The 22,390-nt window shown below is 36.6% G+C and overlaps 1 protein-coding gene across 5 annotated transcripts in view; it reads left to right on the top strand.

Annotated features, from left to right (window-relative positions):
• Nucleotides 1–22,390, top strand: part of plekha7b (pleckstrin homology domain containing, family A member 7b) — a 90,245-nt gene that overhangs the window by 21,644 nt on the left and 46,211 nt on the right. For all 5 annotated transcript variants that reach the window (XM_044100069.1, XM_044100084.1, XM_044100059.1 and 2 more), the window contains exon 5: nt 18,955–19,038. In XM_044100069.1, the coding sequence (XP_043956004.1) occupies nt 18,955–19,038 (84 nt within the window). The remainder of the gene's footprint in view (nt 1–18,954; nt 19,039–22,390) is intronic.

Here is a 22,390-nt window from a genome sequence, read left to right as displayed (position 1 = left end):
CTGTGACAGCTGCAAGAAGGTGTAAAGAAGAAAAAAGTCATGCATAGCATATTGTGCAAATTATGGTCTAAAGTCCAATCTGAAAAAGCAAGTGATGGTAATATCATATTTCTGAAAAGTGAAATCAACACTGTTACAGTTTTTTTTTTGGCAATGTAACAGAGTGACAAATACCTAACTATTATTATTATTATTATTATTATTATTATTATTATTATTATTATTATTATTATTATGAACTTTCCTAAATCAGCAAAGAATTAGCCAACTTCTTTGTCTCTAATCTTCACTAAATATGTTGTTTTGTTGTAGATACTAATGTTATTAACCTGAATTAATAACTCTTCTATCAGTAATTATTATTTTACTGTTCACCATGTATATTTCAAAATATGTGTAGACTATAGTGACATCAAGCTGCCAAATAGTTGCATACAGAACACAAACACTATTTAGCTCTGCACAGTATAGCAGAAAAGAAAACAACAGATTGCGTGTCTACTAATAAATCTTCTTAAAGATTAAAATCTGCAGTATATGGGATTTGTACATTTTTGGATGCTAAAACACTCTCATCACTTTACAAACTTATATTCAGCAGCTAATGACAGAATAAATAGGCTCCAAAAATGTCTCTCTCAGTATCACTTAATTGCATTTTGCTATCACCATCAATGGAATATTGAGTGTGAATAAAATAAATGAATACATTGTTCTGGCCAACTCAAGTCGGCACAGATGTGATGGTCAAATGCAATTTCACTCTCTGCAGCGTTATTGAACACACTGACCACACAGCTGTGTGATTCCTTGCGCATCCATCCAATGTAATTTTCTTTGCAAATATACAGCCCATCTCTAACTGAGTCTCATTCCAGTATACTTCTCTGTTGCTGTGATTAGATGTCAACTTTGCACATTTTGCATAACTCTTATTGATCCATCATTGGTCTTAAATCTGAAAAGTAAAATTAAACCTGGTGTTAGTGACAGTGTACTCCCTGTGTACTGGGCATGGTTAAATTTTGCAGAGTTGTTTGTGAGAGACGTGTGGCACTTCTCTTGTGTAGCCACTAGAAGAGCATGCTGTGTACTATATGTTTTCATGGCAAATAATTAATTTCTACAAGATGTCTTTTAGTATTTTATCAAAATGCTTTAGCATGCTCTCCCTTTTAAGGGTTACTATACAGTTAAGCTCAGATTTATTGATTATTCACTAATATAAATGTGTTGGAAATGGCCCAGCCAGAGCCCAGACTTGAATCTGATAGAGGACCATGTGAAGAGAGCTAAACATTAGGGTAATGGCAAAAAGGCCTCTGTCATCAAAATACCAGTAGAAACATTAAACAAACTGATTGCTGACTATGGTCTGCAATCATAAGATGGGTTGATTGCTATAGTATGAATACAGGTTTTTTTTGCACTGATTATGCAAGAATTGTCTAAGTAATTTTCAACATGCCATTTTTAGCAATGTCTAAAATCCTTTTACATGGTTTTATCTTTTCAGCGATTCTTGCATGAAAATAATTTGAGATGTAATATAATTAACCCTTGTATTCCTCTGACCTTAAGTTTGAGATATAGACTTTGTCATAAGCATTAAGACTGAAGTCAGGATTCCTGGTATGTGGCCTTTAGAAATTAAGTTCCTATAAGGAACAATAGATAGAAAGATATGATAGATATACATATATAATGTTTAAGGGTGGCAGCAGTAACTTGGCTGTCTATTGAACCGACTTACACCACCTTCATCCATCCCTCTGCTTCTATCTAAAGGTCTGTCTGCGGATTATTGAACCGTCCTTCCAGCAGCTCGAGCTGCCACTCAGTTTTTCTCTCCATTCTTTATCCCTTGTTCCCACTGGCCGTCTGGAGGGGATCTGATAAAGTTGACTCGGGGTGAATCAGAGGGCTCTGGTTGCAGTCAGAGACCAAGGTCAGCACTTTTCTGGACAACGCAGAGAGGTGATTACTACTCATCTATGGCAGCCGAAGACAGTGGGAGGTTTGGTCCGTCCCGTTTTCCTCGGTTTCCAGCCTCTGTTATGTTTTTTCTCTTCCTACTAGCTAGGTAGAGCTGGGTTTTGTATGTGTTGGGAGTGTCTCTGTGTTGTCAAGAGTTAAGAGGGAGATAGGGCTGAAACAGCAGATCTTCTCTCTGACACTCCTCTCTGTGGCCTTTCCAGCACACTCATCAAGCTGATTCACTTTCAATGCGTAAAGCAAGCTAAAAGAAACACTTCTTATTATCGGGAACAGATACGGGCACTCAGAAATGTATCCTGTCATCTCAGGTTTTTTATTGACTGGTGAGTACTAACATATACTGGCAAAAGATTTTATAATTTTTCTATTAGCTATTTAAAGAAGGTGGCTAAAGACAGTGATAAATGACTCATCCAGCTGCTCTGCTATACTCACAGAAGCTAGCCAGTTCGCAGCCATTTTACTAAAGTTATGTTATGTGTATCTGTGTTCTGCATTTGGAATATTAGTTCCTTCAATGTCTTCATTTACACGTTAGTAACATTTCTTTGGTGTTTTGTCATTGTTTATTTCATAACAGCAGTTAGACGCGTATGTACTGTCACTTTAAGAATTTACATTCTTGTTTTGCTTCTATCACTGCCTTTAACTTTTAGGCAGTTTTAAAGATAAGAATTTTACTCGTAAAGTGAAAAAAAAAATAAAGTGAATGTGCATAATTGCAATGTGTAGTGCAAATATAGTAGTTAGATATGAAGAAAGTTTTCAGTATCCGGCATTGCCTAGGGCAGTTCATATTAACTGGTAATGTTTGGAAAATGTGTAAACGGAGCACACTGACGTTGGCCTTCATAACGCCAGTGTGTTGTGAGTGTGACAAAAGCTGGTTTTGTATTTACACTATTATGGAGCTCAGCTCGTGGTCAGAAATTGTAATTTTCCCAGTCCAACTTAGAATGTTTTTCACCAACCTCAAAATTCAATTTGGCCTCTTCTTAGAGGCCACACTTACAACGACAGCTGTATAACTCTTTATTTGCACTTCTGATATTATTCATTTAAATTAGTCACAAACAGTATTAATTTGAAGGATTTCTGGGCATGTTCCTACAGAAAAAATAAAGAAAAGTATGTTGCCGTGCTAAGATTGTTTTTCATTATTATTTGAACTTGATACATTTAAGTGTGAATCAAGTTCAAATAGACTGTGGATAAACTGGAACACAGTCTATCCAGCTCAGTGCTTTTACAGAACAATTGGCATTTTATTGTTTTACATAGCGCACTTGATTTCAATTGATGGCTGATTAACAGGCTTTTACTGAACTGCTGTCTTCTGAATCAGCTATGTTAAAACAGAGAAACATCTAAATCATGCAAGGCAATGTATTCAACTGTTTTGATGCAATAGCAAATCTTTAAAAAGTAACTGAAAAGAAGTCATTGGATTAATTAGTGATATATTTTGCTTTGAAGCATAAGGGGGTTGAAAGTGAAATGATCAAATTTGGACTAAGTAGCATACAGTTTTATAATTTATTGCATTGTATTTATTTTTACATCAGATAATGGTACAGTTAGATTCAAAATTATTTATGTCCCTCGCAGATTTAGATTTAAAACTTATTTAATGAGGAAATTTGATTCTGAAAGGAAATGATGGAGGCATCTCTCACAAAAAGAAAATAATAGCATTTAGAAGGAGTTTTGATTTTGAACAAAATAGTTTATCTGTTTTTTACATATTATTTTAAAAATGGCATGTCCAAATTAAGTAGTTTTTTTTTAAAATAACCAATTGAAAAGTCTGTTTTGGCAATAGAGCAATCAAACTCTTAACTGCTGACCAGCTTCTTGCATCTTTCAATTGGAATTTGAACAATTTATTTTTGAGGATGAGCTCAAAGTTCTTGAGATGGAAGTCCTCTTTGCCATCACCCTAATATCGATCTCCCTACACAGACGCTCAGTCAAGTCTACTCTGCAACCTTAATATTACCACCTGACAGAAGAAACTGGTTGATAAAATCAGAAGATTACTTCAAACCTAAATCTGCCAGTGATGTAAATCGTTTTACTCTTAATTATCTAATAAAGAGTTTGATCCATAGATTATATGTAGGATGAGTGAAATTTGGGTGATTGATCACCATGAATAGCCTCCATTCCAAAATGTCATTTCTATTTTGATTTATAGAAACAAGTCTAGAGTAGCATGTGTTGTGATATTTAGCTTTGCAACAAAATCCATAAGAATCCATAATGTATAAGATCATTTCACTACAGATTCTCTTTCATCTGTTGTTATTCAACTGAAATTGGAGGATTTGCAGCCACATTGGATCACATCCAGATAATGTACGCTGGACTAAAAAACCTTTATAAAAATAAGTTTAAAATTGCAACAATATACAGTTAACGGCAAGTGAAAACAGGAAAATATTCCCCCAAAATGTTTTTCTTTAATCCCTTTGTAGATTCTTGTTTTCCAGAGGAATAGTCATAACGTGGTTCTACGTTATGTATGATTTACGCCTGTTTAAGATAATCTTTTTTTTAAATCACATTTCCTTTGTTAAAATAATCACAACAGATGACTAATGTGCAGTTCAAATGGCCATTAAGCACAGGGATCTGTCAGACTGGTGCCGTGATCACATTGCTGACGAGGTTTTTACTTGCTGTGTGAGAGCCGCGACTCCTGAGGTATGTTAACGAGATGTGAAGGAGGGCGTGGTGAAGATGGATGAGAAGGAGCAGCAGAGGATGAAAGTTTGCTGAGGGCAACACAGGACCAGAGCACCAGCAGATGGATGTACCCCTCCCTTCCTGTGCATGTGTGTGAATGCAGGTATTGTCACTTTAATCTGAGCTCCCTGAGTCCTTAAAGGTTGTGGAAGACATTTTTCATCTGTGGCAGAGCTTCCCATATCAGCTGATAGAAGACGTTTGTGGCATGACGGAGTCATCAGTCTCCTCAGCTGTTGGGTCATAACCCAGCATTCACTTCCATTTCTCATGTTTTTTTTTTTTTTTTCGGACTTACACTCCTCTGTTCATCTCATTTGGATGAATCTGGCAGCATTTCCTGTTTAAGCTGTTTACAGAGATCCTCTTGGATAGCAAAGCTCTGCTGTGTAATGTGAAAAAGGAACAGAAAAACCCATGTTGCATTCAAAATAATTTTCACTCACATTTTTGAAAGGAAAGTTAAGTAGTGTACAGAAAATAAATGTATTTATTATCCCAAATCTTAGCTATTAAAGATGGAAAAGTTTAAGACCCATAACTGAAGTTATTCCTGCAGTCCTTCCTACTTTACTTCCTTTCCTTGTCCTTGTTTTCTGAGTTTCTGCTGTGGATTTCCCGCATAACTGCAGAGGGAATGAAGCAGAAAGAGTGTCCAGTTCAGGGAGGTGCACACACAGCAGAGCTCTGCTGAGGGACGCATTCATTACAGAAGTAGGAGTAAGGAGAGAAAGAATACAAGGGAATAGACAGTTAAATATATTTTATAGATTAAGGTTAGTGATTTATTAATTTTTTCTATTTGTGCTTTTGAACTTCATCCAAGATCGATCTGTGTGGTTGAGTGGCCATAAAACCCCCAATCACTAGTGTATGCGGCTCTCAGAGAGGAGGGACAGTTTGGCGATTGTGTGTATTTTTAGCTCCACAACACAGGAGAGGCGGGAAGCAGGTTGTTTTGAATGAATTGATACCACGGAGCACAGCAGAGGACGTCAGCATCAGCAGCACTACCAGCTGGGAGAAGTGCATACACACACACACACACACACTCAAGCACCACAGAGACGAGCACAACACGGCAAATAGCAGACCTGCAGCTAACATGCTGGGCAAGCCAGGACAATCGAGCTCCCACGCCCCTTACAAGAGGCGGCCAGAGTGCGGGGCGACTCGCAGGTGTGTATCCCAGCCCCTCTACTAACACATATGCAGGACTGCACTGCAACCGAAACGCTTAGGAAATGTCTGCTAAAGCTGTCCAGCAGCTGCAGGGTAAAAAGTGCTGTGGCTTGCATGCCGGTAAAGTGGCTGTATGCGGATTGTCTGCTGGAGGGAGCATTTACATGCATGCTGAAATGTATCTCTCATTTGTTGTTGCAACATCAAATCAAGGCTGCTGTTTCTCTCTGTCGCCTGCAGAGAGTTTATCAGTGTGTACCAAGCAAGCTGTCCTTTCAGGAATGAGAAGAGAGCTGCTCACTGCAGTGCCTCATGATCCCAGGACACTGATATGTGTGTTGATGTAAGCACAACTATAATCTCTAAGGTTATGATGGTTAGTGAGGGATGCATCTGTAGCCCGAACTGTCTGTTGCAGAGGGTCGATGCAGTACTTCCCTTATCTGAGTAAACCAGGGAGACAGTTTTCAGTGGAATGTGCCTCTTAATAGGGGACTGCATTGCAATCTTCTTGATGCTAGTAGTCAGCACCAACCCTCAGCACAGCCTCCATATACACATAGGCTATTGATACTTGCACTTTCTACATCTTCTGCACATTATCCATATGATTTGAACTGAGTCAAGGGATGGAAATGAAAAGTTTGTGCGCCAGCCACTGCAACTGAAAATAAACTTTTTATCAGCACCTCAGCATTTTTACAAGCCACCATTTGTTTCTTAGATTCTTTGAGAAAATATTCGTCTTGGTTGTGGAAACAAATGTGTTCATTGAAAAATCTCATGGTTATGTTTTTAATTCAGTAAAAGATAAAGTACATTAAAATAACTTTATCAATTTGCCATGCGTGTGATAAAAGTTCCCTTTTCCCCACTGGAACTTGCTCAATTTCAGCTTCCTTAAAGATAAAGCTAACATATTTTTCTTCTTATATTTATTTGCGTGCTAAGCTTCAGCATCATTTGAAATAAACCCAAACATTATATATTCCATCTCTGGATCATTTATATGCTGATTCTTCGGTGAAATATGTTATCTCTTTAGGTTATGAGCTGAAAAAGATACACATAAACATGCAAAACATATAAAGCTTATTAACATTCTGGCAGCGTCTCGTTGTCAGCTGAAACGATAAGGTTACTTAGCCAATTTATCATTCATGCGTATTCTCCCCCGTCGATGAGCCCTCCTGCTGTTCTCTCAGCCTCACAGGCAGAGAACTCGGAACACCATACTGCAAAATTTCACCTGTAATCAGCAAGTAATGGATGACCATTTGGGCCAGCTCCCATCAGTACTGTTTTTCCTGCAGTACTATATACTTATTAATTAACTTAATAAGTATATTAAGTTAATTTGTGTTCTTTCTTTTGACCTCTTGTCATTTTCCTGCAGTTCTGTGTTCAGTGTTCTTTTTCATTGGTAATATGATGGTCAGCTATGATATGGGTCTGGTCCTCTGAAAATATGATCCAGTGTTTACTCAGTGAAGGTTACTCAAGCTCGCCTAAGCAAGATCATTTTTTTTATTTAATCAGTGTGAAATACAACTAAAGGTTGCTGGGATTCATTTACTGTAATTGCTAACCTAACATAGAGGTCATGCCTTTGCCTCAGCATCTGAATCACTCCATCCTGGAAAACGACACTCATAAAAGGTACCGTGCGCTGATAATAAGCGAATACAGGAGAGAGGAGGTGACCTCTCCCTAACTACAGACAGGCCGCAGATTTCCAGGGAGACTTGATACTTCCTACGTATCCACATGATCATGACACAGATGGTTCAAGTTAAAAGGGCAAGTATTCACTTTAAATGAGCGCTATAACCTTTAAAATTCCCCACACTGTGATTTAGATCAGCCTGTGAGTGGGATTGAAATTCCAGGGAAGGGATGTTTCCTGAAAGCCAGTTGGGGTTTTCGGAGCTTGTGTGCCGCTTGCACCCCCACCTCTGTCCTATACCGAAACGACGCCTGCAAGCTTTTCTGCAGACGGCTAAAATTAGCCTTTAATTTCTATTTCCCTCTCCTGGCCAAGTGGAGCATGATTTATTTAATCCCTCCATTTAATTCCCTTGTAAAAGCGATAATGTGATAGCTGCTATCCTTTGAGGTATGGGTGGGATTCAGACTTTGGGTTTAAATTAGAAAAAAAAGATTATGCACTGAAACGATACTAAAGAAAAGGTCATTTACAGGAAAGTTTTACCTGCTTTTACAACTTTGTAATTTTATTTTTTTTTTGCATTTGGAGGGACAGCAGTGATGGAATAGCTGCATCACGATAATGTAAAGCCCCAGTGGGAATGTGTTTGGTGGCTGCGCTTCATCTGTTTCTGTGTCTTTGGCGCTCAGGTTCTGAAATGACAAGCACAAGGGGAGAGTTCCCTCTGAGGTGTATCTGAACACAGGTAGCCTAGATTCAACACTCTCACTGACACACGCGTATACACAGTCTTTATGTTTCACAAAGGAGCGATTGTAAGTGGAGAGGAAGGCATTTGTCTGTCTTAACAAGAGATCAGAGATCTATTTGTTATTCTCTGCTGATAAAGTCTTATAGACAAGCTGTGCACGCTTGAGCTGGTAAAAAGATTGGGCTGTTGCTGTAAAATGTGCTGCTCTGTTTCCGGCTTGGGGTCATGGCATGGAAACTGGCTCTTTTAACACACACTCAGTGGGTTTTTTCTAAATTGCACTGACAGAAAATAGATTTTTGGGTTCAGCAGTGGATAGTTTAAGTAAAACATCAACACTTTGCACCTGCCTTATCGCATTAACAACCTTAATGGGGCTAAGGACAATAAGCTTTGTTTCTTCTCACTCCTTTTTTTAATATGTTAGCTATTTTCTTTGGCTATGGTGTTCTATAGTTATTGTGCTTCCATAAGCTTCATTTTGGTATTGTGAGATGTATGCTCTTTTGTAACAAGTGGGAAGCTAGATATTATTAGCATTAAGTTTGATAGAAAATGAGACACATTTATGACGTCACCTTACACTACCGAGGTGTGTTGCTCTTAAGGTTCGCCATTTACTCACAATTCTGTTGAGAGTGTGAATGTTCTAATTGACATTCTGTAAAACGTCAATTAGAAATGACTTTTACTGATTGTTTAATGGTTTTCATTTTTCTTCTTCTGGGTTAGTTTGCAATCATACTATCCACTTAGGAACCTAAAATAATGTAATGTTGTAAAAGAACCACGTGAATAGAGTGAAACATTTATGTATTTTTTATTTTTTTTTAAACCAAGTAAATTCTTTTTGCAATATATTCTGACTAAAAGGATCAGCCAGTAGCATAATTTTAATTGCAGTGTAGATGTGGCGTGAGATGCTTGACTACAGCTGGGAGGGACTGTTGTGCAAAGACTTGACCACCTATTTGAGATTTGGAAGTGGGGATGAATGAACCACTTTTGAGAAATAGTGGCTATGAAGGGGGCAACAGTGAGTCAACTGTATGAGTGTAACTAGGCAAAAACTGGAGAGCTATTTCTATTCTTTCTTTAAAATAAGAGGATTTGAAATAAACAGTCGTACTTAAAGTACTCGCATTAAACCAAAGAGGATGCAGTGACTAGGTAGCACATTTTAAACGGACTATTGTTGGACTACTCTTAATATTGTGAGATCTGGTTACCCAGACAGACGTATTTTAACGCCTAGCCCAAACCCAAAAGGAAGGTTAGATTCCTTTGTTGTCATTTTACTGACCAATGGTTCCTTAGATTTGATTCTACTGATGTCTATCTGTGTTACATTTGAATCCAATTGGTCTTTCTATAACTGGTTTAACTGTAACGACACGAGTTGTCATTGGAATGAACTGATCTGATTATAATTGGATTTGAATCAGCCATGTTTGTTTTTGTGTTAAAATGCCGACGTGGTTTGTACTGTGGACATTATGCTTTATGAATAGAGCATAAAGACTATAGAGACTATAATTAGTCTTAATTATACTACTAATTATAAGAAATTATTATCATCATTACTTTTTGTGTATGGCTGTGTGTGCTGCAATGGGCAGTGACATAACAGTGGGATTTGGCACGATGGTGGAAAGAATTTAGACATGTTTTACAACATGAGCTGCTAGACGAGCCACTGGCTGCTTATCTGTTCTGTCTTTTTGAATAAAACTACTGGCAGGCAACATTTTTATTTTTCATTCAGTGCACAGGGAAACAGGGATTAGCCTGGTGAGGATAATCCCTAAGAACACAATGGAGTTGAGCTATGCCTGTCTTGATTTGCTTGTTCACATTATAAGTAGCACACAGTTAAGGAATGCAAAAAGGAGGATGGGGTTGGGGTGGGTTCCCCCTCTTCATTTTTAGAATATTTCGTTATGTAACCAATCTTTTAATATTTGAAATTGTAGTTTTGTACTGTGTCACCACTTCACGGTGATAAGCAATCTCATGTTTCTGCATTGGGGAGTGCTAAAAATAGAAAATATTATTAAAAACAAGCAAGAAATTATAGTTCTGCTCTTTATCTTCATCTTGAAGTAATGCAGTGTAATCTAGCATTGGATTTCTGTTTTTAAAACAACAAAAGAAGAACTTTATTTTCTACACCTCGTCAAGTGTTTCAAGTGGAATTTGCTCCACTTTATCATCTGAGTCCTTTGGGGATGTGTGATTTATTTTTGATGTTTGCCGGATTATGGGGTTTAGAGATCAAATAGATAATCTGAACATGAACATATGCAATTTGTGTTCTGTGCTCTGAAGGAAATGTGTGCACTGTATGTAAGCATTTAGTTTCATCGGACAGTTTTTATGCCATATAGATGTGGGATTTTGTTCACTTAAATTTAGTTGAACTGCATGGGAGAATAATTTATACCCCACAGGTAAGTCATAGTTTCCTCTTTATTTCTTTGTGAACTTTTCTATTTTATTCCAAAGGAAATACATAATACTATGCTGCCATCTCTGCGGCAGCGTTATAATCTAATTCAGAACAAGCTGGAAACAGCAATTAGCTGTTGTTGGCATATCCTCTACTGTCTTAAAATAAGATATTGGGTGTAATTCAAAAGATTTCAAAGGAAATGTGGAGTTTTACATTTTTCTCTTATTCAAAGAATAAGAGAAAAATACCTTTTACTTAAGTTTGGAAAATCCTGAAATTATTTTTCTAATGAGGGGCATTCTCTCTTTGTTTGATCTGCTAATATGCTTTGTCAATGTCAGGCCCTTGAGTGTTTAGAGAGAAGACACTGTCTGGCTTCCATCTGACCTACGATCGTTTTCCTTGACCCCAAATTCAACATGTTTTGACAAGCAGGTTGTCTTTGCTATAGCAACATTCCTCCCTGGCTGCTGTAAACCTCTCTTTGCAGTGATGAAGCACACACGTAACAGACAATGAACATCTTTGGGAAATGTTGCAATAAGTTTTTATTGATTATGTCCTTATGGATTCTATAGTGCAATGTTGTAGTCATTACAATGTAAAATGTAATTGTAATCATTGCAGTTTAGATAAGTTGTTGCTTAAACTTGTGCACAGGTAAACCCTCCACGTGTCTTGCCAGTTTCAGCAGAATAAAAATTAACTATGTATAATTAGACAAATATGTAAAAAAGCAATAATTGTGTAATTAATATAATTAAAGCACATCCAGACAATATTAAATTTGACTCTGACTCTTGTAACAGGTGGCAATGTTTTGATAAAAAATATTTCCAGGATAAATTGAAAACTCGTGAATTTAACACTTCCTAAAAATTGTTTAAAGGGGGTGAAAAGGGTCCTGTTTAAAATAAACTTTTTGAGCTTTTTATTATATTATAATGTTATTTGCTCATCGAAAACATCCCTGGAGTATTGCTTTGATTCATTCACCCATGTTTCTCCTGGGGCAGCCATTCATAGATGCATAAACATTTGCTGCCAAAAGGCACTGCCTATTTTTACAAAGCCCCTTTTTTGGCACTGCAGTCTCCAACTGAGCTACCGCCTCACAGAACACACCTTTCCTTTATACCAAAGTTTAACAATTAGAAATGTTTCTGAGACATTTGTGCAATCCTTCACCATGTGGCATTCGGAATGACAAGTCACTTTTACTAACCGGATGACATAAATTTGCTCTTTCCTGCTATGTCTGCTGTGGCAACCTGGATCAGTTTCAAGTCACATTTATTGTTTTAATTGGACCACCCATTTACAGCTCCATCTGATCTGCATTCTTGGATACAAGTTGCTTAATGTTAAGTAGAGGCTGAAGGTCGGCAATCCTCAATATTTTGTGGCTTTAAATATAAAGCGGCCTTTGGTCCTAATAATCATATGTGACAGAGTCTCAGATGCTTCAGAAAAGTCTTGAGTCAGTCCTTGAGAGAGTGTGTAAAATGTATGTGTGTGACTCGGTAAAGGAGAGCAGAATACCTTTAATCTGTGATCATTGATGAGCTGATAAAATTGGGTAAATATTGATTTGGCTATTCTCACGTTGTTGTTTTATGGTTAGCTAAATAAGCTTCGGTCAGAATCCCTTCATTTTATCGCTTGTTTAGAGTAAATGAATATGCAATGATCTTATTAGATTATTCTTCAAATAGCTGATAAACTGTTTTGATGATGTGCCCATTAAGGGGACCAAGCTTTAACAAGGAAATCATCTAGGGTTGCATCAAATACTGTGCTGATTTTCTGCATGTAGGCTAGTATGTGATTTTCAATTTGACTAAAAATAATTAGAATAATTAGAATTGAAATTATCTTTGTACACATGTGCAATGAGAATAAAGTCTGACTTTGATTATGGCTTTTGAAAAAAAAATCCAATGTTTATTGTTGTTTCATATTTGGTTACTGCATTATGTTTTTATGGTGTACAAACTGTACATTCAAACTGCTTTCTTGTTGAAATGTACTAAATAAACTTGACCTGATTTTATTCGTGCAGAAAAGACAGAACTTTAGACAGTCTGTTACTTTGTCTGCCATTATGTTAAATAGATTTTATAGCACTGGAACAATATCAAAGAAAACTGTGGTGGTTATCTTCTAACTTGCTATTATTGTCATATCCACTGGAACGTTCTGAAAGAGTACATTGGAGCTGCTTTCCTGCTGATTTCTTGATTACGTCTTTGTGAAATATTATAAATGGTCAATGAGAAATGTCAATAAGTTATACATAAAAACAAATTAAGACGTAAATAATTCAAGTTGAGGTGGATATTGCAGCATTATTAGTTTTACAGTCTCTAAAATATCACATAAACTGCGCTTAAAACAGATGCTCCATAAATTTGGTTTTCAAATCTAAAAGCATTCGAAGAATCCACATGTGTTGAAGAAAAAAGACATTTCCTTCAACACTTAGAGTTAAACCTGTGATACAACTGTTGGAAATTGCCTTTGGTTGAATGATTTTTTTACATACAACACATCTACCTGCCTAATTTCCTATTTAAATCTTGACAATTCATGTTAGTCAGTTTGAAGAGATGTAAATATGATTTGTGATTGCTGCTAAGCAATCTGCATTCATTGAGTTAGATGCAGCATGAATCTATGTCTGTGTGATTGACTTAAAACTGCAGGGTATTTTCATTGATTTATTTCTGAACAGCACAAAGCCCCCTTTCTGAGCGGTGGGTTAAATGGTTGTGAAGGTTTTTTTTGTTAGATGAACCTTTAAAGTCAATTATTTTTAAAGAATTGTTTCAAATTGCTTGTTCGGATGGATTTTATTCTAATGAATGTGGGACGTTGCACCAAGTGATTTTGAACTAAGGGATTTTGAACAATAATCTCTTCGTTCAAAAGATAGACGCAACAAGACTTTTTTCGAGTGTGGCATGTTGAATATCAATATCAGCCCTGTATTGCAAGTAGTTATTGATTTCTGTTTGCTATCATCCTGATTCTTCAGTGCTGATTTTAATCAGGTCTCTCTTACATTTAGTAGAATACAATAAACTGTTTTCTTAGTTATGGTGTGGAACAACATGGCCTAACAGGCAATTGTGACTGCAGTGAAATGTGCAGAGTCAGAATTGTGTGAGTTGAATGTTGATAAGGGGGAAGTTCTTTCAATTTCTGCCAAACCCTTTGTCTGATAGGAGACTTAGCCACTGGCAAGTCTGTGCACCTGCTTGTTTGCTGCATTGGACTTGTTTACCCAGCACTGTTTTGGTGTTTTTGCTGAATGATTACAAGCTTGCTTATTTTATTTTAAACCACACATGTGCGTAGAGCGATGACCTGGCATCATCTGAGTTGTAAAACTGTCCCGCTGCAGGTTTTGACATTGGGCAGTTTGAAGGTGAACACGAGTGAATGAGAGCAATGATTGAGAGTCACAGCGCAGCTCGTTGTGTTAACTGTTTGTAAAGACAACCAAAATAGTTTTTCTCCAAATGTCACGGAGTTATGGCTGAACTGGGCTGATGCAGTGTTTGTTTATAACTAATCCTGCAGCCAAATCCTTATCTCCTATATGGCTTCCTTTTACTTGGTGTAGTTTGTGCAATTATTTTTTTTTGCCTCCTAGGGTCAAGCTGCTACAGGTTCTGTTCCTGGAGAACCATGATATCTCTTTCTAATTATATAATATCCTTCTGCACACTCAAGGGCATTCATACTGCCTGGGGTGGGTATCTTATGCAGATGCATAATGACTAACTGGGTTCAGCAATGTTTTTGTCTCCTTCTTTGGCTTGCAATCCACATGCATATGCAGCCATTTGATTTACTTTATGGGATTCTTTAGATTTTTCTGAAACATCTCATCCAGGCTCTAATAACTTTCTGATGTTAATGGTTATTTTATTGCTATTGTATCAACTGGTGTGCAAATGAAGTCAGCAGCCCTACTTAATTAAATGGCGTGATGGTTATCTCATTGCCAAACAGTTACTTTCCCTTTATTCACAGTTAGAAGCAAGTTTAAGTGCAATGATTTCCCATTGTGCCTCACAACTAGAGGATCCCTTCTTTAGACATTGGGTAAGATCTTCATTCACTTTATCTGATGGGCATGTGAGAGGTTTCTCATGAAATGTATAAGCAGGTCTGTGCTATAATCAGTTTTTAAGGCATTTTTCTTTTTTAAATTATTATTATAATTATTATTTTTTAAAGAACCAATGTGGTTTTCCACAGCTAGAGAGCCAGCTTGAAGTCACATTAAGTACTTGAAAACGTCACAGGTTTTCAGGTACTTAATGACACAGCTGTCAAGGGGTTAAGTGGTAAGATGTCACTGTAAAATGGACTAAGTTAAAGGGTTAACTTGGAAAACTTACTCTTCACAAAATAAGAAAAAAAAGCACAGATTTTTTTCTGATGTTTTGAGTGGTTAGAATTACATATATATATATATATATATATATATATATATATATATATATATATATATATATATATATATATAAATCACATAAACAAAGGAGAAATCAATAAAATAAATCAGTTCAGTAAAACATCCATTAGATTTCTAAACCCATCCTTACAGGGTAAAGAGGGAGCTAGCACAGGTCGCCACATACCTGCACAGAAACAAATATTAATGTGGACATACCTTAGGCAAATTTAGAGAAACTGAGGTTTAACATGGATGTCTTTGGACATGTGGTAGGAAGCTGGTGCACCCAAAGACAACCCTGGGGTGAAACTGTTGTAATTAATTTGCACAATTGTAGTTGATTTAAGCTTATTAATAGCTCATCTTTGAAGGTTAACGTTTGTCACCAACCAAAATGTTCACCCCTGCTTCCTGTATTCAATAGGACTAAGGCATAACCCCTCTAAGCATAACTGAGAAATCAGGCACCTTGATTTTACCCTTGAAGACAACTAACAAGTTCAGGACATCATGTAGATCAAAACACAAAAACGTATGTCAGCACGTTGGTTCTGACATCCAGGATTTTTGCTGAACATCAATGTAGTCAGTGATTGAATATCCATAATTCTCATCTTAACCTGCTAAATTGAATACAGCAGCTTCTGCAGCTCAGGTTGTCATGATAATGAAATTTTATATGAATTGCCTAACAATAAATTTGGAGTGATGATTTAGCTATTTACGTCCTTTCATTGTCACTCCATGGCTGCATTAACAGCCTTTTAATAACATGTACAGTATAAGGTGCTGTCCTACAAGTTTTTCATAAGGAACTGCATAGCTTGCATTCTTCTGAAAATGATTATGTTTAATTAATTCTGAGAAAGAGAGTGAGAGATGAAAAGAGGGGAGAGGAAAAGAAAACGTGTGCAGGGGAGCATCTAATAATCCATTGAGGCTTATCCCATGATGGCAGGGAGATGGTTCTGTTCATCAGCTCTTGCGGACACCAGAAACGGGAGGTTAAGGGCTCCCCCTTCAGCCCGCATTCTGCTGGCTCCACCTCACACTGCTCTTGGTGGAGAACAGCTGCTGTGAGACACTCGCTCTGCATCTTTCACCTGCCACATTAACTCCAGGGGGATTTTCGGGGCCCGCAGCTTCACAGCAAGTCCAGCAGCTTATTTATGATGACTCGCAATCTCACAACAGGTGAGAACGTCTGAACTGTGTGTATTGTAGCAGGAGTGTGCTGTAAAGGAGAAGTACAGTTGTAGCAGATAAATCCAGACTTTTTTAGGGGTATTTTCTTTTTCACAAAGCAAAAGCTTTTGTGGGTAGACTAAAAAATAATGGATGGGGTTTTGTGGACAAAGTTGTATACTTTTGTGTAAATTTTTTTGTGTGTGTGAAAAGGAAAGAGGTGTTCAGAGGCTTGCTTGGAGTTGTGCTGCCAGGAGTCAGTGCTCTAGTCTGAGAAGGTTTAATCTGAGACTGTTGTTTTTTCTGGAAAAAAAAAATGAAATGGCATTCCAGGGCTGAACCATAGATTTTAACTTCAGTGGTTGGAGCATCGAAAGGAGGATCACATGGTTCTTATTATAATTTAAGCTTCTGCATTTTTCTGTGGAAATATGTAGAACAAGATACCAGTCTGTTCTCAGGTTACCTGCTTCTCACACAGAGGCAGCCCTACTTTACCTTTGAAGCAAGCTCTGTTTTTTTTTTGAAAAATGAAACCCTTATTTTTCTTCTGTTGTTTTAGAAGGTCAAATTGTGTTTCCACACGCCAGGTTATTTCTCTTCATATCTTGGAGTGAAGCAAGATGCCCTCTTGAAGATCGATACACGCAGAGGTGCCACTCATTCTTTGCGTTCATCTGGGTCAAAACAAACTCTGCTCTCACACAGCAATAGACAAGTGGAGATGCTGGTTTACTGAGACAAATTTTCCAGAAATTGGCAATTTGCGTAACAGAAAAATTCTTGCAGTATAAAATGCATACTGAAAGATGCATTTAAAAATTATTTCAGTATAAAATGCATAATCTGCCCTTTAATATTATTTGTGGTAATAATTTACCACCAATAATTTGGAAACAAACAGTTCCAAATCTTAAATGGTCCTTGTTGAAAATAAAAGGACATTTCAAAGAGATTTAAGTGATCTGTTGATCATTTATTTTCTCTGAATTATTTATTAAGTGCTATCTACAAAGGTTTTTGAGTAAATCATGTGTTTTCATCTACATAAAACAGTCTGTTACATCAGACGTGTGGGTCGCCCTGCGTAACAGAGTTCTCGCTTTAAAGAAAGCTTTGGCGCTGTAAATAAATAGGCCTACTGTGCCGCAGTGCATGGCGATGCTGCAAATTCCAGGACAAATAGTTCAGAAATAATGCGTCTAAAACAAAAGCCTTAAAAGAATCCAGATTCCTAATTACCGGGAGGGAGGAATGCTGGTGCAGTGCTTTGCGTGCACAGTGTGGCTCGGGTTGTTACAAGCTGTTACCGCCTTGAATGAAGCCCGTGTGCAAATTGTGTTGTTATTCTGTAAATGTGAACATGGATATATCATGAATGGATGTGTTGTCAATATGATGTTTTGTGCCTGTGCGGGTGTGAAGGGTTGCAGCAAACCGTCTGAACTTTGCTGAAATGTCAGGACATAAGTCTTCCCACTCTGTTTAGTTGGATTTCCCTCCTCTTGCCGCATGGTGATGCAGAGGACCTGCTCTGTTTGTGTCCTGCTGTGCCTTTATTGGATTGAAACTGAGCAGCTGTTCTTTGGAGGATTCTATTTTTTTAATACAGCATGATATATCTCTGAGTTCTACAAAAACATTGTAAGTGCCTTTTGTGCAGCATGTGAATTAATGCCACATTCTGGAAGCTAACTTCAGTCAGGTGCTGCACAGGAATAGAAGGATAATTGCGGCGAAAGATAACAGAGTCTGGGGAAATTAAATACATCAAGTGCCAAAGTCAGACATAGAAGCGTCATTCATCTTCAACTGTCTAGATTATTTTATCTGCTACATGCTCTTAATTGCCATCAACACTTGTCCTGAAAATATGTTTCCTACATATTGCTTTAAATAATGTTTTGTAATTCTCCTCTGTGCATTCACAGTAGTATTAGAAATGTTGCACTAAAGAATTGTGTATCTTGAATAGCTGCAGACTGTACCTTTAAGCATATCATTAAAGCCTGACTAGTCTGGAAAAAGTACACTATACAGGTTTTGATTACTATCGTTTTTAACTTTTTTGTTTTTTCATTTGACAACCAAGTTTTTTTAGATTGGTAAGGGACCACACTAATATAATAGTTTCAGAATACTTTAATCTGCAGCATTGGTTTGGATTTTTATACTGTCTTGCAACAATGAGATGGGTTTATGCTCTAGTTAAAGCAATGAATAGCCCCCATCTTGTTAAAATCAATAAAACCCACTGAGCTGGATGAGGGAGATTGCTGAGCCCTTAACTTTCTCTAAAAGAATATTTGCTGCAGTGCTGCCGTAGACTTTTCAAAGTCTGAGGAGAGAATTTGGAGTTGTCGCTTTAACCAGTCCAATAGCTAAAATAAGTAAAAAAAAAAAAACTATAGCTGATTATCCAGAGATGTAATTTTATGTTTTATGAAGTACTCATCTGGTTTCCTCACTTGACGGCTTTTTTCTGTTTTTGTCTGCAGCCATAATCTGAGGAGCACTTCGTTTCGGCATCCTGTGACTGGACAGATTTCACCTGAAAACATAGAATACACCTTACAAGACAGGTGAGATGTTCTTTATTCTGAAAACCTTAATGTACAAAGGCATCTTTATAAAACAAAACAAAGAAATGAAAATATATATAAGAAATATAACCCTTTTTTTACCCCCAGTTAAGCTGTTATAGGCTACTTACAATCTTGACTGTCAGTAACTGTTTGATAGTGAGAATAGGAGGAAGAATTGGCTCTTTAACTTCATTAGTCAAACTGAACTTATTCTCTTCTGTAATGAGGCTTATTACTGTAATAATGTGACCCCAGTTTTGGATTTTGGCAGTTCATTAGCTTTGTTCTTCACATTATTACCTCATTAGTTGTGATCATAATGACACTGCAGTGAAACCGCAACTAATAAGTGTATTTGGATTTTTTTTTTGTATCCAAGGTAATGAATGTGAATGATCACTGTGCCTACTTATGTCAATGATTGTCATTTTTTGTTTTGGTAAATGGCATCTGGACTGAAAGGACATGGTTATTTTCTAGTGACATCAACAACACAAAGCGCTTTTACACTGAATCCCCGTTTACTCTGCCACGTTCATATATGTTCACACATTTATACAGCAGTGATCAGACTGGAAGGCAGCTTGCTGCCAATTTTCTTGCTTACGGGTAAATTGATATGTGGACAATCACAGCTATTTCACCAAATTTACATTGTGTTAAATATACTAAAATAAGAATACTGGATTGTTTTCATTCCCCACCACACATACTCTTCTAGCATAGCAGATGGGTATATTGTTGTTTTTATCTACTTGCATAAATCTCCTTCTGGAAACCCATCAGTGATATATTGCAGGCTTAGAGCTCAATATAAGACAGCAGGTGTGTGATTTTTATTTTGGGTGGTTGGTGTCATCTGATGCATTGCATGCATTTAAACATTCCACTGTGGGCAAAGGAGACATCAGTGAGACTTTGGACATTCATGAAAAGTTGATGTAGTATTTCTCTCCAATCCTCTTTCTCACTTATGTCTTAAATTAAGCACCCTCATCCTTAGATTAGTCCTCTTAAGCTGTGTATTTGCATATCATTTGAGTGGGGTAAAAGGTTGTTTCACTTAGATATGGTCATCATAAGCAGAATAATACTTATTACAGCACTAGCTGTCTCCGTATTACACGTAACATAATTGGAAAGCCATATAAAGGCAAAAGGAGTTTGTACAGTCAAATCTAACAGTTGAGAATAGGTATTGTTCTTAGAACAGCAGGTTTGTTGCCAAAGTCATTAAATAGTTCTCAACAATACAAAGGTCAAATGAGAAAGTCAAAGTAACTTGCTTATTCAGCAACAAGAGTGTGAAGAACGATAGGCTGCAGAAAATATTTCTGGAAATGTTCCTTACCTTTAAGATGCCTTAAAAATAATGTAATTAATGTTCTGTAAAATGTACTTTACAGAACACTTTCTGTTCTGTAAAGTAAATTATGAAAACAGATTCCATTTAGGACCACAGGGGTACTTAAAGTAGCATTTTATTACGTTTTCTCTTGAGAAAGCTACTGTATATGGTATATCATTTTATCTTTAAATCACATGTAGCAAGATTACCATAGTTAAATAGTCATCATTCACTTCAAAGGATGAAGGTTTGATTCTCCACCAGAGAGTAGGAATAAAATTTAACCCATGAATAAAGTCCACAGTTAACACAGTAGGCAATACATAACTAATTGAAATACTGTGTAAAGCAAGTAAAGTAAGAAATATTGGCTGCACATTTGAGTTGCTGTCATGTCACCAAGGAGCAAAATCTCTCAAAATCTGTCCCAGTACCACTAATACTTCATAGTTTTGAAGGCAACTACATCTAACGAGAAACCTATCAGTTCATTATTTTTTAATCATAAACAATGTTTGAGACAGTAATAAAATAATGTCATAAAATACTGTAATAAATAAAAGCATGTTTAGAGAAATTTGCTTGTTATCTATGCTTGCTATGGCCCAGAAGGAAATCTGCCAGTGAAAGACTGATCAGTTAAAATAAAAAGCCTGCATTTACACTGTGAAAAAATATAACATTGTCAAACCGAGAGAAGACTAAAAAGGCTCAAAACACTTCGTTTTTTGTGTCTATACCAGAATGTTTACAGTGTTGAAAGCACGACTTTGTGTTGTTGTTATACTGTTGACTTTATGTTTATGTTGCTTATTTAAACATGCAGAGGGGCATATAGAGCCATTCAGTGTGAAAGGTAAAATCATTACTCTGCAAAATATGTTTAAAGTATATTTTTGTTATCTTCAAAATTAATATGAAATATTGTTTGTAATCATAGGAAATTTTAGTGATTAATTCTGCATTTATTAAGTTAATATGAAATAGGTAAGTTTCCATGAGTTATTACCCTCACAGTAAAGAGGAAGTCTGAGTTGTCCCTGGAGGTCTAAATCAGATTGAGGATGTCTTGAGGGGAGGAAGCAGCTGGTGGAGGCCACTAAAAGGTCAATGAACCTGTGTTTTACTAGCCAGAAACCTTGGACTTTCTTATAGATTATTACACTGTGATCAGTTAATTATCTCATTTTATGTCCACCCAACAATCAAAAGGATTTAAAAATGTCAAATACTCCGTCGTGTCACTTCAGTCATGCCATGACGAACCTGGAAAAATATGGACAGCGACTCTTTCCCTTCTGCTCAACACTTCATGAAATATTGACTTGGTCTTTCACATGGCACAACAAATCTCCTGGGAAACTTCATATAAATCGGCAGCATCCTTGAGTTACAAGAGGAACATCTTGTAAAACTATTGGCAGCAACCCAAATTGAGAAGGTATTCTGCTCTAGTGTTGCCTTTACTCTTCAACTCTTTATTCTGCTTTTGATTCAGCCTTTGATATCCATCCCTCTTTGGATGGATTAAATTAAGTCATTTATTTTTGGTATGTCAAACAGTGCAATTATATGTGCAATGGAAACACAGCTAATGAGAAAATGCTCTTTAACAAAATGCTGTTTGAACTGTCATATCTAAAAAAAATTAAATTAAATTAATAACATTAATTATAAGTCTTACAAAGAAATCAGAAATGGCTGTTCAGAGATTTACAAAAACTGGAGACATAAATCATCTGAGAAAATATTAGAAGAAATTAGGGATCTTAACATTAAGCTCCTGTTATAACAGGAATAGAGTTATTGGGTTGCCCTTAATTTAACATTTAACATATATTTATGCATTCTTCTGATTTGACAAAATTTATTTAAAAAATGTATAAAAAATTATATATATATATATATATATATATATATATATATATATATATATATATATATATATATATATATATATATATGTATATATATATATATATATATATATATATATGGGTT

Source organism: Gambusia affinis, linkage group LG02 (assembly GCF_019740435.1).
Source record: "Gambusia affinis linkage group LG02, SWU_Gaff_1.0, whole genome shotgun sequence".
NCBI classification, from domain to species: domain Eukaryota; kingdom Metazoa; phylum Chordata; class Actinopteri; order Cyprinodontiformes; family Poeciliidae; genus Gambusia; species Gambusia affinis.
The sequence above is the reverse complement of the archived record's forward strand: the minus strand, read 5'-3'. Positions and strand labels throughout refer to the sequence as shown.